Source organism: Candoia aspera, chromosome 7 (genome assembly GCF_035149785.1).
Source record: "Candoia aspera isolate rCanAsp1 chromosome 7, rCanAsp1.hap2, whole genome shotgun sequence".
Classification (NCBI taxonomy): domain Eukaryota; kingdom Metazoa; phylum Chordata; class Lepidosauria; order Squamata; family Boidae; genus Candoia; species Candoia aspera.
The window spans coordinates 45,354,776-45,374,427 of NC_086159.1; the positions used below are offsets into that span (position 1 = coordinate 45,354,776).

Below are 19,652 nucleotides of genomic sequence, written 5' to 3' on the forward strand. Positions count from 1 at the left end.
TGTATTTTAGCTTTTAAATTTAGTACTTGTAAAAGGTCCATCAAATGTCTGTGTCAGTGGTTCTTAAACTGGATAATTATCCCAAAATGGGTAATTTGGGCATATCCTGGGGGTAATGAAGCAATTTGTAATTGCTTGTTTGTGAGTCAAGGATCCAGTCTGGGACTGCCACTGCTGAAACAATTAGGTAAAACAACAGATCTCTATTTTTTGTAGGGGTAATGATATTATTCAAGACTAGGAAAAGGGGTAATTGGGTCAAACAGTTTAAGAACCACTGCTCTATGTTACTGATTTTAAAACAATTAACAAAAGTTTCATTATATCATTATTCATTAAAAGTCCTTGTTTTATTCTGTTTCTGCAGACAATCTACAGTAATACTTAAAAGTTTCTGAACTCTTTTGAATTCTCAATATTTCTGCATAAATATGACCTAAAGCATGCTCTTTTCCCCACACAAGCCCTAAAACTCAATAAAGAGATTTATCAATTAAACAAATGAGTCAAAAACATAGTATTTGTTCATTGATATATTGAGGAAAATGATCCAAAGGTACATATTTGTGTGTAGAAAAACAAATATGTAGCTTTGGGTCATTTCCCTCAATAAATCAGTGAACAAGAATAATGTTTTTGACTCAGTTGTCTAATTGTATTCTCTTTATCTAGTTTTAGGACTTGTGTGGAGAACAGACAACATTTTAGGTCATATTTATGCAGAAATATTGAGAATTCAAAAGAATTCACAAGCTTTTAAACAATACTGTAAGCACATTTTTTGTTGTTGTTTAATCCTAAGAATACTTACTCACAAAGCACCACATATTTTTTAAGTGTCTGGATGAATAAACTGCTATCACCATGATGAAAATGAAGAGCTGGAAGGACAACATCATCCTTTAAGCAGAATACCAAATATGACCATCCCATTCCTTCTTTGTTTTGCTTAATGGACTTTAGATCTGTTAAATTGAAAAGGAAGGACCATTTGCTCTCGCCAGTTGTACGAACTGCAACATCTGAAGGAATAGATAAGATAAAGATTATTTTCACAACTGCAGTATTTGATCATATTATGTTTTCCCTGCAACTGGGGAAATTTCCTCTAAAATAAATACTTGATGTTTCAATACTTCCTGGCTAAATGTGAGTAATATAAAAAATGGCTATCCATTTTCAAAGATTTTAATTTTTAATTATCATTTCTTATTATCATACCATTTCAATATGAACAAGGAATTAGTATTCACTCACTCATGAATGTGTAAGGATTTAGCATCCATATATTGAGAAGGAAGCACGCAAGTCACAGAAGAAGACAAATCACTTTCCCAATCAAAGCTCTCTTTCTGTGAAGGATGAACCAACATACAATCTGGGTCTTCTAGGTTTGGGGTAAGATACCACTACAGAAAGGTTACTTCTGCCAAGGACGGCTTCAGGTCACACACCAGCTTCAGTTAATGAAAAATGCTTCAAGCTACAGGTACTGCAGAGACCGCCCACCCCCCACCCCCCAGCAACCCAAAACTGAATTGAGCATCATTTTACCTCTTTAAGAAACATGTACCTCTAATTAGAATAGATTGAATATCTATTTACTCTACTGAACTGTCTTTTTAAAATTCTTTTTTGATTACTTGATAGTAAACAGGTGAAAAGCAGTATGTTCAAATCATGAAGCACAACATGAAAATGTTTTAATAAAATAGATGTCTTAATATTTTATAACATTGGTATTTGTTACTGGTTCTTTGTTATTCAAGAATATAAATAAAACATATAATTACTATATAATTACTTAACTGTATTTTTACCAATAACAAATTACTAAAACAAATTTTAAAATTGCTTTATAACATAATATGTTATTGTAAAAGGGCAAAGAGAAAGAGAGGGAATGGGTAACCCCATTAATTTCTGGTGTAGCCCTTTAGGAAATGCAGAAAAAAGGATTGTCTGATGCTGATCTAAAGTATTTATTAGATACTGTAAGAATCTTTCAGGCACAAGCACAGATTTAAGTTATTCCATTCACCATGAGAGTAGAAATTTGTCTTGTTTTAAAAAATAGCATAACATTATGAGAATCTGAAATCTCTAATAGAAAATACGCTCTGCAGATTCTCAACCATTCAAAAACGTTCAACATTATATTCTGGCAGCAATCAGCATAAATACTTAATAATGCAACATGAGAATTTACTGTGGGAATTAGAAATGTTTCTAGAGATTTTTTATTTGCATTTCTTTCCACTGAGCAATTCTAAACAGATGGTGTCTTATAGCAATATAAAAGAAGCATTACAGTGGATCATGTAGAAACCTCTTAGAGTAATTACCAAGATTAATCTACACAATACTTATCTATTAAGATTCTGTGTTATGAATCTTTGCAATCCTTATAAGGAACCAAATGTGCTAACTGGTTTCACAGCCAAGGGTACAACTGTGATGTACTGAAGCATGTGACTGTGTCATCTGGAAAGGACAATTACTTTATAACATAAGTTGTTATTAAAAGTTGCTTAAAATTTTGCTTTAATTAATTTGTCCATTATCAGTAAAATGCAGTAACTGAATTTGTTTTTATGTATTATATTTATACCATTTTGTAGAAATATTGTACAACATATTATAGTATTTTTACAAATATTGTAGAGATGTAATCGGTTTTGTATTTGTTCTATTTTTAAAATAAATAAATAAATTACTACATACATTTACTGAACTGTACTGTTAACAACTAAATGGATCAGTACAACCAGAGATATGTCGGTATACCATCGGAAGATGAGACCCCCAGGTCGGAAGATGGTCAAAATGCTACTGGGGAGGAACAGAGGATGAGTTCAACTAGCCCCAGATGTGATGACGCAGCTAGCTCAAAGCCGAAAGGACGGCTAGCGGCTGACGGTGCTGGTGGTGAACGGCGAATCCAATGTTCTAAGGATCAACACACCACTGGAACCTGGAATGTAAGATCTATGAGCCAGGGCAAATTGGATGTGGTTATTGGTGAGATGTCAAGATTAAAGATAGACATTTTGGGCGTCAGTGAACTGAAATGGACTGGAATGAGCCACTTCACATCAAATGACCACCAGATCTACTACTGTGGACAAGAGGACCACAGAAGAAATGGAGTAGCCTTCATAATTAATAGCAAAGTGGCTAAAGCAGTACTTGGATACAATCCAAAAAACGATAGAATGATCTTAATTCGAATTCAGGGCAAGCCATTTAACATCACAGTGATCCAAATATACGCCCCAACCAGAGATGCTGAAGAAGCTGAAGTAGAGCAGTTCTATGAGGATCTGCAGCACCTACTGGACGACACGCCTAAAAGAGATGTTATTTTCATCACAGGAGACTGGAATGCTAAGGTGGGCAGTCAAATGACACCTGGAATTACAGGTAAGTATGGCCTGGGAGAACAAAACGAAGCAGGACATAGGCTGATAGAATTTTGCCAAGACAATTCACTCTGCATAACAAACACTCTCTTCCAATAACCTAAGAGACGGCTTTATACATGGACTTCACCAGATGGACAACACCGAAATCAGATTGACTACATCCTTTGCAGCCAAAGGTGGCGGACATCTGTACAGTTGGTAAAAACAAGACCTGGCGCTGACTGTAGCTCCGATCACGAACTTCTTCTTGCACAATTTAGGATCAGACTAAAGAGATTACAGAAGACCCACAGATCAGCTAGATATGAGCTCACTAATATTCCTAAGGAATATGCAGTGGAGGTGAAGAATAGATTTAAGGGACTGGACTTAGTAGATAGGGTCCCAGAAGAACTCTGGACAGAAGTTCGCAGCATTGTTCAGGAGGCGGCAACAAAATACATCCCAAAGAAAGAGAAAACCAAGAAGGCAAAATGGCTGTCTGCTGAGACACTAGAAGTAGCCCAAGAAAGAAGGAAAGCAAAAGGCAACAGTGATAGGGGGAGATATGCCCAATTAAATGCAAAATTCCAGAGGTTAGCCAGAAGAGATAAGGAGTTATTTTTAAACAAGCAATGCGCGGAAGTGGAAGAAGACAATAGAATAGGAAGGACAAGAGACCTCTTCCAGAAAATTAGAAACATCGGAGGTAAATTCCAGGCAAAAATGGGTATGATCAAAAACAAAGATGGCAAGGACCTAACAGAAGAAGAAGAGATCAAGAAAAGGTGGCAAGAATATACAGAAGACCTGTATAGGAAGGATAACAATATCGGGGATAGCTTTGACGGTGTGGTCAGTGAGCTAGAGCCAGACATCCTGAAGAGTGAGGTTGAGTGGGCCTTAAGAAGCATTGCTAATAAGAAGGCAGCAGGAGACGATGACATCCCAGCTGAACTGTTCAAAATCTTGCAAGATGATGCTGTCAAGGTAATGAATGCTATATGCCAGCAAATTTGGAAAACACAAGAATGGCCATCAGATTGGAAAAAATCAACTTATATCCCCATACCAAAAAAGGGGAACACTAAAGAATGTTCAAACTATCGAACAGTGGCACTCATTTCACATGCCAGTAAGGTAATGCTCAAGATCCTGCAAGGTAGACTTCAGCAGTTCATGGAGTGAGAACTGCCAGATGTACAAGCTGGGTTTAGAAAAGGCAGAGGAACTAGAGACCAAATTGCCAATATCCGCTGGATAATGGAAAAAGCCAGGGAGTTTCAGAAAAACATCTATTTCTGTTTTATTGACTATTCTAAAGCCTTTGACTGTGTGGACCATAACAAACTGTGGCAAGTTCTTAGTGGTATGGGGATACCAAGTCATCTTGTATGCCTCCTGAAGAATCTATATAACGACCAGGTAGCGACAGTAAGAACAGACCACGGATCAAGGGACTGGTTTAAGATTGGGAAAGGAGTACAGCAGGGCTGTATACTCTCACCCTACCTATTCAACTTGTACGCAGAACACATCATGCGACATGCTGGGCTTGAGGAATCCAAGGCTGGAGTTAAAATCGCTGGAAGAAACATTAACAATCTCAGATATGCAGATGATACCACTTTGATGGCTGAAAGCAAAGAGGAACTGAGGAGCTTTATGGTGAAGGTGAAAGAAGAAAGTGCAAAAGCTGGCTTGCAGCTAAACCTCAAAAAAACCAAGATTATGGCAACCAGCTTGATTGATAACTGGCAAATAGAGGGAGAAAATGTAGAGGCAGTGAAAGACTTTGTATTTCTAGGTGCAAAAATTACTGCAGATGCTGACTGCAGTCAGGAAATCAGAAGATGCTTAATCCTTGGGAGAAGAGCAATGACCAATCTCGATAAAATAGTTAAGAGCAGAGACATCACACTGACAACAAAGGCCCGCATAGTTAAAGCAATGGTGTTCCCCGTAGTAACATATGGCTGTGAGAGCTGGACCATAAGGAAGGCTGAGAGAAGGAAGATTGATGCTTTTGAACTGTGGCGTTGGAGGAAAATTCTGAGAGTGCCTTGGACTGCAAGAAGATCAAACCAGTCCATCCTCCAGGAAATAAAGCCAGACTGCTCACTTGAGGGAATGATATTAAAGGCAAAACTGAAATACTTTGGCCACATAATGAGAAGATAGGACACCCTAGAGAAGATGCTGATGCTAGGGAGAGTGGAAGGGAAAAGGAAGAGGGGCCGACCAAAGGCAAGATGGATGGATGATATTCTAGAGGTGACGGACTCGTCCCTGGGGGAGCTGGGGGTGTTGATGGCCGACAGGAAGCTCTGGCGCGGGCTGGTCCATGAAGTCACGAAGAGTCGGAAGTGACTGAACGAATAAACAACAACTGTTAACAACTACTATAATGTTTAGTAAAATAAGTTTATTAAAAAAAATGGGTATTAACTAAAACATCTATGTTGGAACAACTCTGCTTTCCCAAAAATCATATACAATACTTTACAATAGCTTTACCAATTACCTTAAACTATCTGATTTTAACGGAGTCTTTTAGGCATGCTTCTTCTGAACATTTCCTTGTAGCATATAAGTGGAGGTAATAATCCTGATGAGGAGTCAATGTATGAAACCACATGATCCAAAAGTGAACCCACTATAGACAACTTTATTTTTGGTGTTGGCAGTTTTTCCTCCTCTTCCTTGTGACTCTCTTCATTCTCTGAACCAACATCTTCTTGTTAACTCACTTTTTCTCATGACCTGGTACCCAAGATCACTCTCAATCTTCTAATCAACTAATTATGCTTAGTTGCTTGCTGTTTCCCAGCTTTTTGTATTGTTTTGTGGAAACCAAACCTTCAAACTCCAGGTCTTCTGTTGGTGAAACTTTGAATGTTGTTTACTGCCCAGGCTGCAGCAAAGTGGGAGACTGCAACTGCAAACTGTAATTTTAGAGACTCTGTATGGTGATTTGCCACCTTTCTTTCTTTCTTTGTAAAATTCTTCTTCCAAAACAACCATTACTTTCTCCAAATGCCCTGGCTCACTGGCTAACTGATGAATGTTACTTTTTGGAGAAACATGCAGTTACACTTTCCATCTCTTATGCACAGTATCTTCTGAGATGGATGATCTGGAGCATTATTCAGAGTTAAGAAAGCCTTCTCTGATGATTTTTTTAGCATTATATTTTGATAATATCTGACTTCTGGCACAAAGTGGCAGTACAGTAAGTCCTGAAAAGGTGAGCAATAAACATCCTTTTCAAGTTGTAATAAATGACTGACAGTTGATGCATGTTCTTCAATAACCCAGGGCAGTGCAATTTTCCAAAAATCTCCAAGTCCTTGTAGATTGTTATCTGAGGAGAGTATGTAAAAACCTGACATTCTCAAGAATGAGCAACAGAGCAAACTAGTCTCTTATGCATTGTACAATTGGGGTAGTATCAAGCTATCTCATTTGTTAGCACACTCATAGCATCACCAAATATCTATTTATTAACAGTGCAATGATATTTACAAAACTGCCATAGCCATCCATACCGGTTTAAAAAGTTACATTCATGAGGTTCATGACCGTATTAGCTTCTGATCTGATCTCCTCTCATTTACATAACCAAAAATGTTGTTGAATTTACCACTGCTGCCTCACATTATGACTGCTGTATCATTTTCATGTTTTCAAGAATCAGTTGCAGGTGATGTTCTGGCACCAATGTTATACCGTAATCCATACACCTTGTCTTTGAGTTTCTGAATATCAGACACTGTTCTTTAACACCATATTCCACACAAACATGTTAAAAAGGCATTCCAGAATCTACTTCTGCAAGTAGGTCCAAATTTTCCCAACACTTGAATTCAATCTTCTCTTTTTTAGGCTGACTTTGGAAGCAATGGTAGGAGGATCACAAATATGAGACCTTTTTCTGCCCATATTTGAACCCCTTGAAGCCATGATGGAGAATGTTACCAGTCTGAGAAAGGCAAAAGCCGGAGTCAGCATAAAGTCAATCTGTGAACACTGTAATGCCAGGTTCTGACCACCAAAAGTCCATCCATGATAATCAAAAGCTAGTCTGAAAAGCTGAAAACTAATTCAAGAAGCTGCAAAGACTGAATCCACGAATACCAAAAGTCAGACCAAGGAGACAAAAACCAATCCACGAAAGCCAAAAGCCTGTTAAGTCACCGCTACCTACAAGGTTAAGTCAGCCTGGAAAACTAAAAGTCAGTCCAAGAAACCAGTCCAAATCATCTTAAGTTACAAGGACAAGTCAATCAAAGAGTTTGACAACCAGTCTGCCCAAGAAGCTAGTTTGAGGTGCCACAAGGATAAGTTAGTCTGAGAAGCCAAAAGCCAGTCTGAGTCACCACAAGCTGCAAAAAGTTGATTCACAAATGCCAAAAAGCTGTAATCCAGAGATCACCAACACCACAAACATGTGCACACAATAACTGTTTGCCTCTCTACTGTATGTCCCCTGATCTCAACTCAGAAGCCAAGCAACCCTATTGCTGGGAACACCAGACTCAGGCTGATGAATTTGAATTCACTGACCTTTGAATTCCAGGTCCCTCTGCAATAAATCCACCCTCATCTATGACTTGACTGTGGGCAAGAGGGTAGACACAGCATACATCATTGAGACCTGGCTGGCTGAAAAGCAGGGGAGTCTCCCTTGCTGAAATCTGTCCAGCTGAGTTCTGTGCATCAGTCCTGACACTAGGACAGAGAAAGTAATGTGGCAATTGCTTACCAAGAGATGCTGGCCACTATAAGAACCACTGCTCTTCAGTTAGCAAGATCTATGACTATGCTTATCAGGTTGGGCCAAAGGGACAGGTGGGTGGTATTTGCCTTTATATTGTCCTCCCAGCTGCCATGGCAGCATGCCTTCCCAAGCTGCTTGATTTCAGTGCAGTGGTAGTTATGGATATGCCCAGACTCTTGGTACAGGATGATTTTAATCTTTTATCTCTGAGATCAGTCTGGTAGTTCATGGTGCCATGACAACCATGGACCAGGTCATCACTGGCCCAAACCACATTGCTGACCACACACTGGACCACACTTTTAACTCAAATCAGATGAGATGTGATCTGGTTCATCAATCCCTTGTCATTGACAAATCACTTTCTCATGACAATAGGGTTAACCAAGCTGCCTATTTCCATAGGAAGGGCAGGGTAAGATGGCTTACACCAGTTTGATGGATCTAGAGGGCTTCCAAACTGCACTTGGGGATTTCTAAGCAATCTTGATGGCAGTTATAGTGAATGCCATGTTATTCTCCTGTACAGGACCTCCTCACCTGCTGATCCCATGTGGTTTTCCAACAAGATCTAGGAAATGATGTGGGTGAAAAGACATGTGAAGACAGGTGGAAAATTAAATGTGAATGATCAGACACAGGTACAAGCTCAAATTTGAGCCTATGCTGTGGTAATAAGGGTTGTAAAGCAGAATTAGTTATCTGCCTTTATTTCATTTACAAAATGTTGGCCATTCTATTTTGAATGTTCCTATTAGGAAAAGAGAAGAACCCATTAGTGCAAATTGTGATAATCTAGCAGAATAGTTTGTGGATAAAATTATTCAGTTACTTAGAGTTGGAAGCTGGATGAACAGAATTTATTGAGATAACGAAAGTGACAACTTGCAATATTATCTGGGTGGTTTATGCAACTGTAAATCTTGAGAAAGTATACAGATTTTTCCAAACAGCTCTACCACCTGTGGACTGGATAATTGGCTGATGAAAACAGTTATGGAGAAGACTGGGAGATGGATCCAAAGTGTAGTCAATGCTTCTTTGAGAGAAGGTGAGGTCCACCAGCTCTGAAAGCAGCATTAGTACATCTACTCCTCAAGAAGCTAGCCCTCGATCTAGTAGGTATAAATAAGTACTACCCAATCTTCACCCTCCCCTTCTTGGAGAAGGTTGCTAAGAAAGTGGTGGGACTGCAAATACAGAGGGCTCTAGAGGAAACAGATTATCTTGACACCCAGATATCTAGTTTCAGACTTGGGAATGGGACAGAAATTACATTGGTTGTTCTCATGGAAGGAGTTGGATGGAGGGCTTACAACAAACCATGTCCTTCTAGACCTCTCAATGGCCTACAATACTGTTGACTACAATATTCTTCTGAGCCACCTACAATGGTTGGGAGTAGCATGGGAGAAGTTAGGTCTCTGTTGCTCTATTATGGAGTGCTCAGGCCAAGGCCTGGTCCAGTCTCCTAACCATTTAATATTTATTTGAAACTAATAGGAGAGATTGTCCACTGAATCCAAGTGAGGTATCATCAATATGCTAATGATGCCCAGTTGTACATCACCACCCTAGTTCCAATAAGAGATGCTACAGAAGGACTGAACCAATGCCTGGTGGCTACTCCAATTTTACTCAAGTAAGACAGAATAGCTGCTAATTCAGAAATCTCCTAATTCCAGGATTGCACCATCTTTGGGGTTGTGCTCCCTCAAGACAGAAAGTTTATAATCTTTGTGTCCTCCTGGACTTATGGCTCTTGCTTTAGAAGCAGGTGACAGCTACGACCAGGAGGGCCTTTGCTCAGCTTTGACTGGTACACCAGTTGCAACCTAGCCTGGAACAGGATATACTGAAGATGGTCACTTATGCCCTTGTCATCTCATTAGATTAGATTACTGTAATTCACTCTACATAGGGTTGCCTCTGAAGACCACCCAAAAACTGGTCCAGAATTTATTTATTTATAAATCACATTTATAAAGCTGCCCAACTCATAACAACTCTGGGTGGCAAACAACTTAAAAACAAATGGAATACAATTTGTCACCCTGCATGCTTACCAGCCAGTCATGTTATTGCCACATCACACCACTAATGCAGGAGCTACACTGGTTGCCATGTGTGTTTCCAACTGCAATTTAAAGTGCTAGTCACTACCTTTAAGGTCCTATATGGCTCAGGCCTTTGGTATCAAAGAGGCCACCTTCCCATGTAGATACTACCTCTCTAATCCAGACAACAAGAGTGCATATTAAAAGTCTTGACCTATCAGCAGGAAGGGCCTGCATTATCTGTGGCACCTCGTCTCCTGTGGAACAGACTACCCTAAAGTGAGGATGGCTCCTATTCTCATGTCTTTCAGGTGGTTAGTAAAAACTTGGCCTTTCTGGATGGCCTTTGGGGACTAACCATGAAGCCATAGGTGCTTAAGTATCAGTTACTTCAGTTTTAATTATTTAAGGTAATGTACATAATGTCTGTAAACTGCCTATAGCCCACTAGGCTTGAGGCACTGGATACACTGCATATATAAACAAACAAACAAACAAATAATGCACAGAGATATTTTTCCATACAGACTTTGTAAAGAATAAACATTCCTTAGCTCCAGATGAAGTCAAGAATGGAATTTCATTCACTACACCTGAAGTCCATTGCATCAAGATCCACTAAATCAAGATTTCACCATATAAGAACTTCTTGAAGTAACAATTTTTTTAAAAAAAATCTTGATGCCTTTTGCTACAGATGGAATATTTTTAGTGAGTTCATTAAATATTAAAAATAATATTTTTCTTTATATATACCTTAATTCAGAATCTCAGAGTTCACTTTGTTATGAAAGACAGCAGTAAGTACCAAAAGTAAAAAGCTCTATACCCAGGAACATACCTCACAGGACTGTACCAATAAGGTCCTGTAATATTTTAATACATGGCATTATTTAAGTACCTCCATTTGAATGCGGCTTCTTTTTAAAAGAGACGGTGTTGACCATATCCCATTCTGCTTCATAACTGTTCATATGTTCTGGGCCTCTGAATGTCTTCTCTTTAGGAGTCTGCACCCACTCTACAACTGAACTGGAATCCTAAATAACATATCAAAACAATATCAGCAGCCATTTTTCTTGTAAACTACTTATAAAATCAATTTTTGTTTCCATAACTGTAAAGCAAATTTGTTCAAGGAACTTCACTTTTGTCAGATGCAAATTTAAGGTAAAAAAAACTCAGTAAGCTGTAAAACAATGTACTTTGGAGAAAATTGCCAATCAAAAAGTCACAAAGCTTTGTTTTATGGTTCAGCTCAAGGAAAGGAAAAAATAGCACTTTAGCTTCAGAAGAAAAATAATCTTGATCAGATATAGCATTGTTCAACCTTTTGCTTGTTTAAAGCATTAGTCCATTCACAACATTCCATCTCTATGGTATTGCCACTTACTTTCTCAGATGTCATAGTAAGACTGCCAATGAGATAATGCTTCCTATCCCCCACAAACATTAGAGTTCATAGATCTACAGCTAAATAAAAAACAAGTGTGAACTATGTAGACTGCAAACTGAGTTTTTCTCTAAAACTTCAATGCAAGGAGTCTTAGGTCAAAAGAAGTCATTTCATATTACAGTTGAAGACATCAAAGACCCTTGATTTCCTAGTCTTAAAGTTTCGGAATATCTCTCAGTGTTACACAATATTATTCAAGGTTCTCAATTAATCCACAAAATAATTTTACAGGGCAGAGCCTATCTCCTCTAAGCATCTCTAAATTGAATAAGGTGCTCATTTTCCTTTTAACAGTTATCACTGCATTTTAATCTGCAAATGCTGGATGTCAACCAAGATAGTCTGTCTTCTATATCAGTAGCAAAGAACAGAACATGAGAGGTTTATACCTCTCATAACCAGACCAAAATTCTATGAATTCTGTAACCCATTCAAATGGTACTTTGGATATACAGAAACCCAAGGTTACCTGAACCAGAGACAATTCATGTTTGAACAGAATGTGCTTGCTTTGCAAGCTTATCCAGCAAATGATGGATAATGAGTTTAATGAACTATAAGATGAATACTCAGGCTAATGAAGTACATACAGTCCATCTGAAAGTACAGGTGCATGGAAATTCAACAGCATACTAGGGTCAACTAAAACAACGATGTATTGTACCAAAGACCAGGAGAACCCCAAAGTATGACAGATAGATAAAAGTACTAAGAATCAGGATATGAACTTCCATGATAGAGAATGGAGCAAGAACAGCTAGACCTCTCACCAATTTGTCTTCTAAAATTGTAACAGTACTCCACAAGCAAATTGATCAAAAACAGCTGGTCAGAGTCCAACACATTTAGGTTACAAAATAGAAGACAAAGAGAAGTTCTAGATGTAAGCTGTGAGAAGTATATGAATGTGTGTAGAGTGTAAAAGTTTAACTATTCCATGGTTTGCTCCATTTGCTGCTCTTCATCTGTTACTTTCATTATCTTTTCCACATTGGAAAATCTTTCTGGAATCAAGGAACTACAAGATGATTTGGGGGAATTGTCTGAGTATTAACTTAAATAACCTCTCTGATTATATTAGTAGGAAAAATCATGTTGACCAACAATTTGTATCTCTAATTAAAGGTGCTGGAATTGAGAAATGTATTAAAGGGAGAACTGTATTCAAGCTTTGATCCAATAAACATACACAGCAATTGTGCTATGTACAGTATTATTGCTTTCTGTGGTGGTTACGCCTACCAGAAATAAGGAAATAACTTCTTTTAAGTTTTTCTCCTCCCAAGATAACCTATTACCAGATGGTGCAAATAACCTCTTATGCTGAGAAAGACAACCTGCCAACTAGTGCTCTCTCCATTTTTGCATTCTCCACAAGTCTGTGATAATTCAAAAGGCACAGCACTGTTTCCTACTACTTTGAAAATATGCAGTGTAAGCACTACAATAAAGATAAAGCATCTATCTATCTATCTATCTATCAATCAATCAATCAATCAAATTTGTCACCGCCCATCTCCTCCCACTGGAGGGACTCTGGGTGGTTTACAACAATTAAAAAAGAAAAGCCCAGAAAAAAATCACATGGATGATTTGGCATCCAAATCAACCCTGCCACACAAGCTGTGATCCTCTGACTTCCAAAAACATTAAGCACCAGAATGTTGCTTATCCTTGTAGAAGAGCAGAGGGATGACCTAGGAGAAGGAGACTGTTAGCAAAACATGAGCTAAGTCTGGGAAAACAAGGAAGTGTGGGAAAGAAAATTAAAGTTGCCTGATCTTGACTCTCTTTGATATAATAGGGAGAGAAGCTGTTCGGCTTTCAAGATTCCATTATAATAACCTATATCAATACAGTAGAGTTCCAGTATTTCTTATGGTGTCTGTTTCCTGACTTGGCCTACCTCAAAGGGCTGACAAGATATTTTAGATCAGGAATCCCAAAATTCTGACCATTAGTAATGTTAGTTAGGGCTTCTGGAAGTTACAGTATAGAATATTTGGGAAGCAATCTGATTGTTTCTATCATTATTTTATTTTTATTTCAGTTTTCTAAGTCATATTTCCAAAACTTTAACAAAAGATTGCTACAAATAATCAACATACCTTTTTAGCATATAGAATGTTAGAAGAGTCTAATGAATCATCCAGCGGTCTCCAATCTATTATCACCTCAGTGCCCTAAAACACAAATGATGCAATTATTCAAAAAGTAATTCAGTAATGTCATATTTGTTTATATTTACAAAATCATATTGATTTATTCTACACACAGAGAAACTGTCATCTTTCAGAGAAGGAGGAAAGTAAATTCACAGGAAACATGCTATACAGTTTATATTCAAAAGACAGAAGACTGAAGTTTGATGTGTAACCTTTTCAATGACTCGCAATAACCCAGATTGTAAAGAATCATGATGGTCATGATTTTCACTTGAAGAATGAATGAAAACTCCTTCTTGTTCATATACAACCTAAAAGAGAAAAAATAAAAATAAATTAAACACAGTTGTTTCATTAAGAGCATTTTTGGCAATCTGATGTTTTAAACCTGCTCTGGGGACAGAACCAATTACTGTAATGCAGTTTGGGCCTTTCAGAGAAAGTGACAAGCTTATATTGCATACTCACAAGGCTAATCATGTAATAAATTGGGCAGAGTTTCTATCAGAATAGAACATTGTATGCCTGGGGATATGCTGATATGGATGGGAAAATAAACAAGACTAGTTTTGCAATACAAGCAATATAAAATCAAGAGCTCAGAAACAGTTTATTCCATTTTTATTGATTCCTAAAACATGTTAGTCACAATTTCAGGGCAATTAACTATTAAAATAAAAAAAATAACAAAGTTAAATTGATAACTTTAGTTCTTAGCAGAAATGAAAAAGTTAAACTAATTTGGATTTGCTTATATTTTAGAAAATTAATCTGAAAGTGTTAGGTCTAACTTCCTGTCCAGTTCTTATTCATGGCATTGGCAACACATGAACAGTTTCAGGTTGACATGTAACAGTCGTGTGCAAGTATGCCTATGCTCAAAATAAATCAATGCTAAAGAAACAAAAACACAAGTGAATGGAGTCAAACTTTCCTATATCACACAAGCCAATTTACTGACTGCTTCAAATTTATTATATCATAAAATGAAAGAACACCCAACATCATTGTAAGTTAACATAACTTCCTACCAGTGCATTTAATAATGACCCTGTAACTTCAACACTGAACACAAGTGAAATAAATATTTAAACTTTTTTTTCCCTTGCCTTCAAGCCAAGTATTATATTTCTCTGCACCAAGGAAGGGACGATTTTAGCCTCGTTTAGGCTCATGAGATCTATTTAGATTTTTTTAAAAGTTAGAACCCACAAATCAACTAACCTAATGCAAAAGGCAAGTCAAAGAATGCCAAGATTGCAAACTATATTACCCCTGATATATTACTCCTGATAATTCATCCTGCACAATCTGGTTTTATAAAAGTTGACAACCTTCAGACAGTATCTGTTAACTGATATTTTAGAAATACAGGCAGAAAAATTTGAATCAACCACAGTGGCTTCATGGGATACAGAAGCTCTCTTTTATATTGTACAGATTTAACTTCTGGAATGATTGTTTGATAAAAATGGATTCCCCTGTTTATTAGTTGGAGTAACTGTGGTATCTTAATCCCACATTAAGGCAGGAATTTTCAAACCTAAAATAATGCATAAGTGTAAGTGAACCTTCTACCCATCCCTAAACAAAACTTATAAATATACTAGATACCTTACCAGCCAGCATAACCATAGTAACTTTGAGATGATTTCCAAAGGAACATTTGGTGGGAGGAGAGAAAAAAAATACAAAAATTCTGTACAATGTTCACCTTCCATACCTTATCAACCTAGGGTGGCCAACTCTAGCTAAAACCAGTCCTGGAGACTTTCTTTTTTCTACTAACTGTCATCTGTAATTTCAGTACAGAAACTGCACTCCAAAGGGCAAGGCCAGGACATGAACAGATGCCAGCCTGAATATGTATGGCATGAGTGAGCATTGCCTTGCCCTCAAACTGAAGTAGATTTAGCATCCCTGTTCATCTTTTTTTGGGGCAGTATTGCCATGGTTATTTTTACCCCAGTCACTGGAGTACCTCAACCCATTTTTGGAGGAAAGAGCGCAGCTTCTGGCCAAAAGCAACAAAGGATGTTCTGGCCAAGGATAAAACATATTTGAATTCTAGCTCCAGTGTCTGTCTGAGAACCCCAGCATGAAGGAGTTTTGTGGAATTTATCAAGGATATCTTTTATTAATTTGGTTTTGGATCCACTGGCCTGTTTTAATAAGCAATCAAATGATATCTTGGGTGTAAAGTGGGCTGGAGTAAAACGTAACTGTTACCATTTGCAGATATTTAGGGTATTACTGATAATGATCAAGGTTTGATAATTTTGGAATTCGGAGATGGAAATTTAAATTTAATCTCTGTTCACTTGAGAAAATAACATTTGGGGATAATTCTAACTTAAAAATCACCGGAAAATCTTTTTTAAACAAATATTTAGACAGAAAATGTTATTAATATTTTGGCCCAACTTAGTAATAATTCCTTTAAAACATTACATGTACTCTAAGAAGAATATGGACTTCCTAAAATCACTGAATGGTTTTCAATTAAAACATCTTTTGGTTTCTCAATTTGGACGTGATGCACTAGCAGCTTATGAAAACCTTGCATTTCTTGTTCTGAAAAGTGTTTTGGAAGACACTAAGTTTCCTTGAAAAGTATTACTATGATAGATATCGTAGTTTGCAAGAACTTTGAATGAAGAGTTGTAATACCATATTTTAATAAATCAATTGTCTTGAATTTAAATAAAGTTTGTTATGATCTGAACATGAGATTAATTAATTAAACTTTATTTTTCATGTTTGATGTATACCTCAGTGGATATTTAAGAAGGACTGCATGTAATAAAACTTTTTATGCTGATGATGTAATAAATTTGAGAAAACTGACACATGCCCTATGGTTGTCCTGTTTTAGTTTAATATTTATGCAATGGCTAATATGAATTTGGGAAGACATATAATGTTTAAAAGCATTAATATGAAGTTGAATTAAATACTGAAAACTTTAGATTTATTGATTTATGATGAAATTTAGCTACTTTGGAGAAGAAGCAAAATAATTTTGCCTTGTTTAGAAAAAATTACCACTCTAGATTTAAAATCTATTCACTCTCAATCTTTGAAGTGACCCTGTCTCTAATGAAAAGATTGATTGATATGATACCATGTAGCCAAGGTTTAATGTGTTGCTTAAAACTGAGTTGCTTTTACATACAGTACTTCTTGTAACATATGCACAGGCATGTGCTTTGTTTCGTTTGGGATTTCCTTTTTTCTGTTTATACTGTAGTTGTAGCTTTAAGCAATAAAAATAAACAAAATTTCTGAAACCAGGAATTTGTTTAGTAGATCAGAATGGATTGGAAGCTATAATCCTGCAACACAAAAATTTATTTCTAGTTACTGGATATATTCTACACTGAGCAGTATTACTGAACTCTGGAGAAGAATTAAGTATCTGAGAAACAGAAATATTTGTGCTCCTAATGATCCAAATGTACCAGTGGTTGACCACCAATGCTGTATATCATTACCTGTGCCAAGCCTATGAGATCGACAATGCTGTGGTGAAAAAAGTGCCCCCCTTAAAAATCCTTTGTATTTTAATGCATTAGATACTAAGTGCCTCAGAAGTCCACCTTCCATCTATTTATCATATGTCTTGGCTGCAGCCTCCTAATAATCATTTAATTGCTATCAGTTTTTTCTATCAGAAGCAATCAATCAATTAATCAATTAAAAAAACATCTCTGTTGGGAAAAATTTTGTAAATTAAGCCTTTTCTGCATTTTAACCATATCACAGACAGAGCTCCTTTGAAAGAACCAGTCAAAAAGCTACAAGCCTAACAGGTCAGAATGCAGTAGAAAGGAAGGGATTGGTTCCCTTCTGACAGTTCATTCAGGGATGTATACATAAACAGGAAGGTTAAAGAAAATCGTAAAAGGAAAGAGTGCTAGTGACGCTATAAGGGTATGTTCTCTTCCCAAAACCTCCTTTACACCTCCCTCTTCAATAGCACCAAGGCTATTCCTTTTAACCAAAGATACAGGACACCTCTCACGTGTCAAGCACCTGTCCCCATTCCAGCAGGTCAAGAGGCGGTCCTCTTCAAACGAATGCCAAACGCCTCAGCCTCGGGTCTGCGCTGACACTACATCCAGCCCCGCCCGAGGTCTGCGGGCTGTAGCCACAACGTATCTGGAGGACACCCCTTGAAGCAAGACCATTCCAGCCAGAGGCCTGACATCCTCCCATCTAAGTCCGGGATCTCCGCCAACCATTACAGAGCTCCCATAATGAAATTTACTCTGCTTTCAAGGCAACATTATACTCATCATGACTCAAAGATACTATTTCTCTCACTTACCTTTCCGCCTGCCGGAGCTGCCATCTTGGCTACTAATGTTTATGATGACGTTGCTTCACGTGTTCCCAGCAGCTTCACAACAACCCCCACCCAACCGGGTCTCACCGGTCTCGGAAGCTCAACGCATGCGCAGGGAGAGGATGATTCGGATTTTGCGCAGTAAGTAGGGCAGAAACCAACGAGAATGAGAAGGGGCGGAACTTGCTCTCGTCGCTGCCAGTACCGCTTCTTGTACGGTTGGACTGTTCCTCCTCCGAGTGAGTTCCGCATGCTCTGTGCGTTCATGTATTGGGAAAGAATGCTGACCTTGATTTTTCGTGGCATGATAATACATACTTTAGTCAGAAGCAGCGCGATACCTTCCAGATGTATTTTTTGTACAGCGTTACATTTCTAAGACAACAACAAAAGCTGGTAGAAATTTTGTTTTTCAAGATAGCTATATCTTAATATTCCTTCCTGTAACTACATTTTTTTTTCAGTTAGCAAAACACCTTGATTTCTCCACCCTTACATTCGTTACCTACTCGTTTCCAAGCTTTTGAAGCAATTGTATCGACTATTAAATGCATGAATAGAATGGCAGAGTCTTGCCGTAGGCAGTACTGTATTGCCTTAACTAACGAACCTCCATTCAGAGTAGGATACCACTGGAGTGATGCCACTGCTAAAGATAAGTTCCAGGTATGACCAAACATGATTCCCATGTTACCATGTGTGTTCTTCAGTCATTTAATCTCATTTTTTATTGGTATGTTTTAGTAGGGTTTTTTCATAATAGTTGTTAATATCAGAGAATATGTTATACATGTCAGTGTCCTCCTGAGTTACAAAATCCTAAGCAAACGAATCATGAGGAGTTACACTAGGGTTTTGTTTTCCAGAAGCTGGCGTTAGAGGCTCTTGATAAAGCTTCCTTGGGTTGTACCACATCAGTGGCAGAAAAATAAAGGCAACTTTACTGACAGCACAAGAACTGGTAAAAATGTGTCTGCTTAAAGCATTATGAGATTTTGTAGGAGGGTTATTAAAGGGTCCTGTGAGTGGTGGAAATGGAAGCAAGGACCTTAGTTAACTGTTTACCACTAAGGAATGCAAGAGTGCTATTGAAATGGAACCTTTTAAATCTCTCAAAGAAAAATCAGGGGAAAAAATACTGGCTTATCAAAATAACCAAAATATTGGTTCATCACTTTCATTATATATGCATTAATACTCAAACAAGATGAGCTTGAGCTCTTAATGCAAGAGGGAAAATATGATTTAAAGGATATAACAGATCTGGGCATATCTCCCATAACTGGAATATAGCAGTTGAAGAATATTCATTCAAAAGGAACACAAGCATAGCAGTCTATAAGACTGTGATGTCATCATCATGCGTCACCGCTCCCCCACCCCTTGCAATATAATAGAAAGGGAAGGTTTGCCATGTATGCTCACAATATCAATTCTTGCTC

General features: G+C 37.7%; 1 protein-coding gene across 3 annotated transcripts in view; it reads right to left on the minus strand.

Annotated features, from left to right (window-relative positions):
• The window catches only part of TBC1D15 (TBC1 domain family member 15), a 41,420-nt gene extending 23,120 nt beyond the window's left edge, over positions 1 to 18,300 (minus strand). For 2 of the 3 annotated variants that reach the window (XR_010068349.1, XM_063309105.1), the window contains exons 1-5: positions 18,193 to 18,300; positions 14,075 to 14,173; positions 13,806 to 13,880; positions 11,143 to 11,281; positions 812 to 1,022 (exon numbers count right to left, since the gene is read on the minus strand). Coding sequence is in view for 2 of the 3 variants with exons in the window: in XM_063309105.1 (XP_063165175.1) it covers positions 812 to 1,022; positions 11,143 to 11,281; positions 13,806 to 13,880; positions 14,075 to 14,173; positions 18,193 to 18,216 (548 nt within the window). In the remaining variant the exon portion in view is untranslated. Of the gene's footprint in view, positions 1 to 811; positions 1,023 to 8,724; positions 8,910 to 11,142; positions 11,282 to 13,805; positions 13,881 to 14,074; positions 14,174 to 18,192 lie in introns of those variants that run through there. The other variant, XM_063309106.1, reaches the window with a different exon arrangement.
• Between the last annotated feature and the right edge of the window lie 1,352 nt (positions 18,301 to 19,652).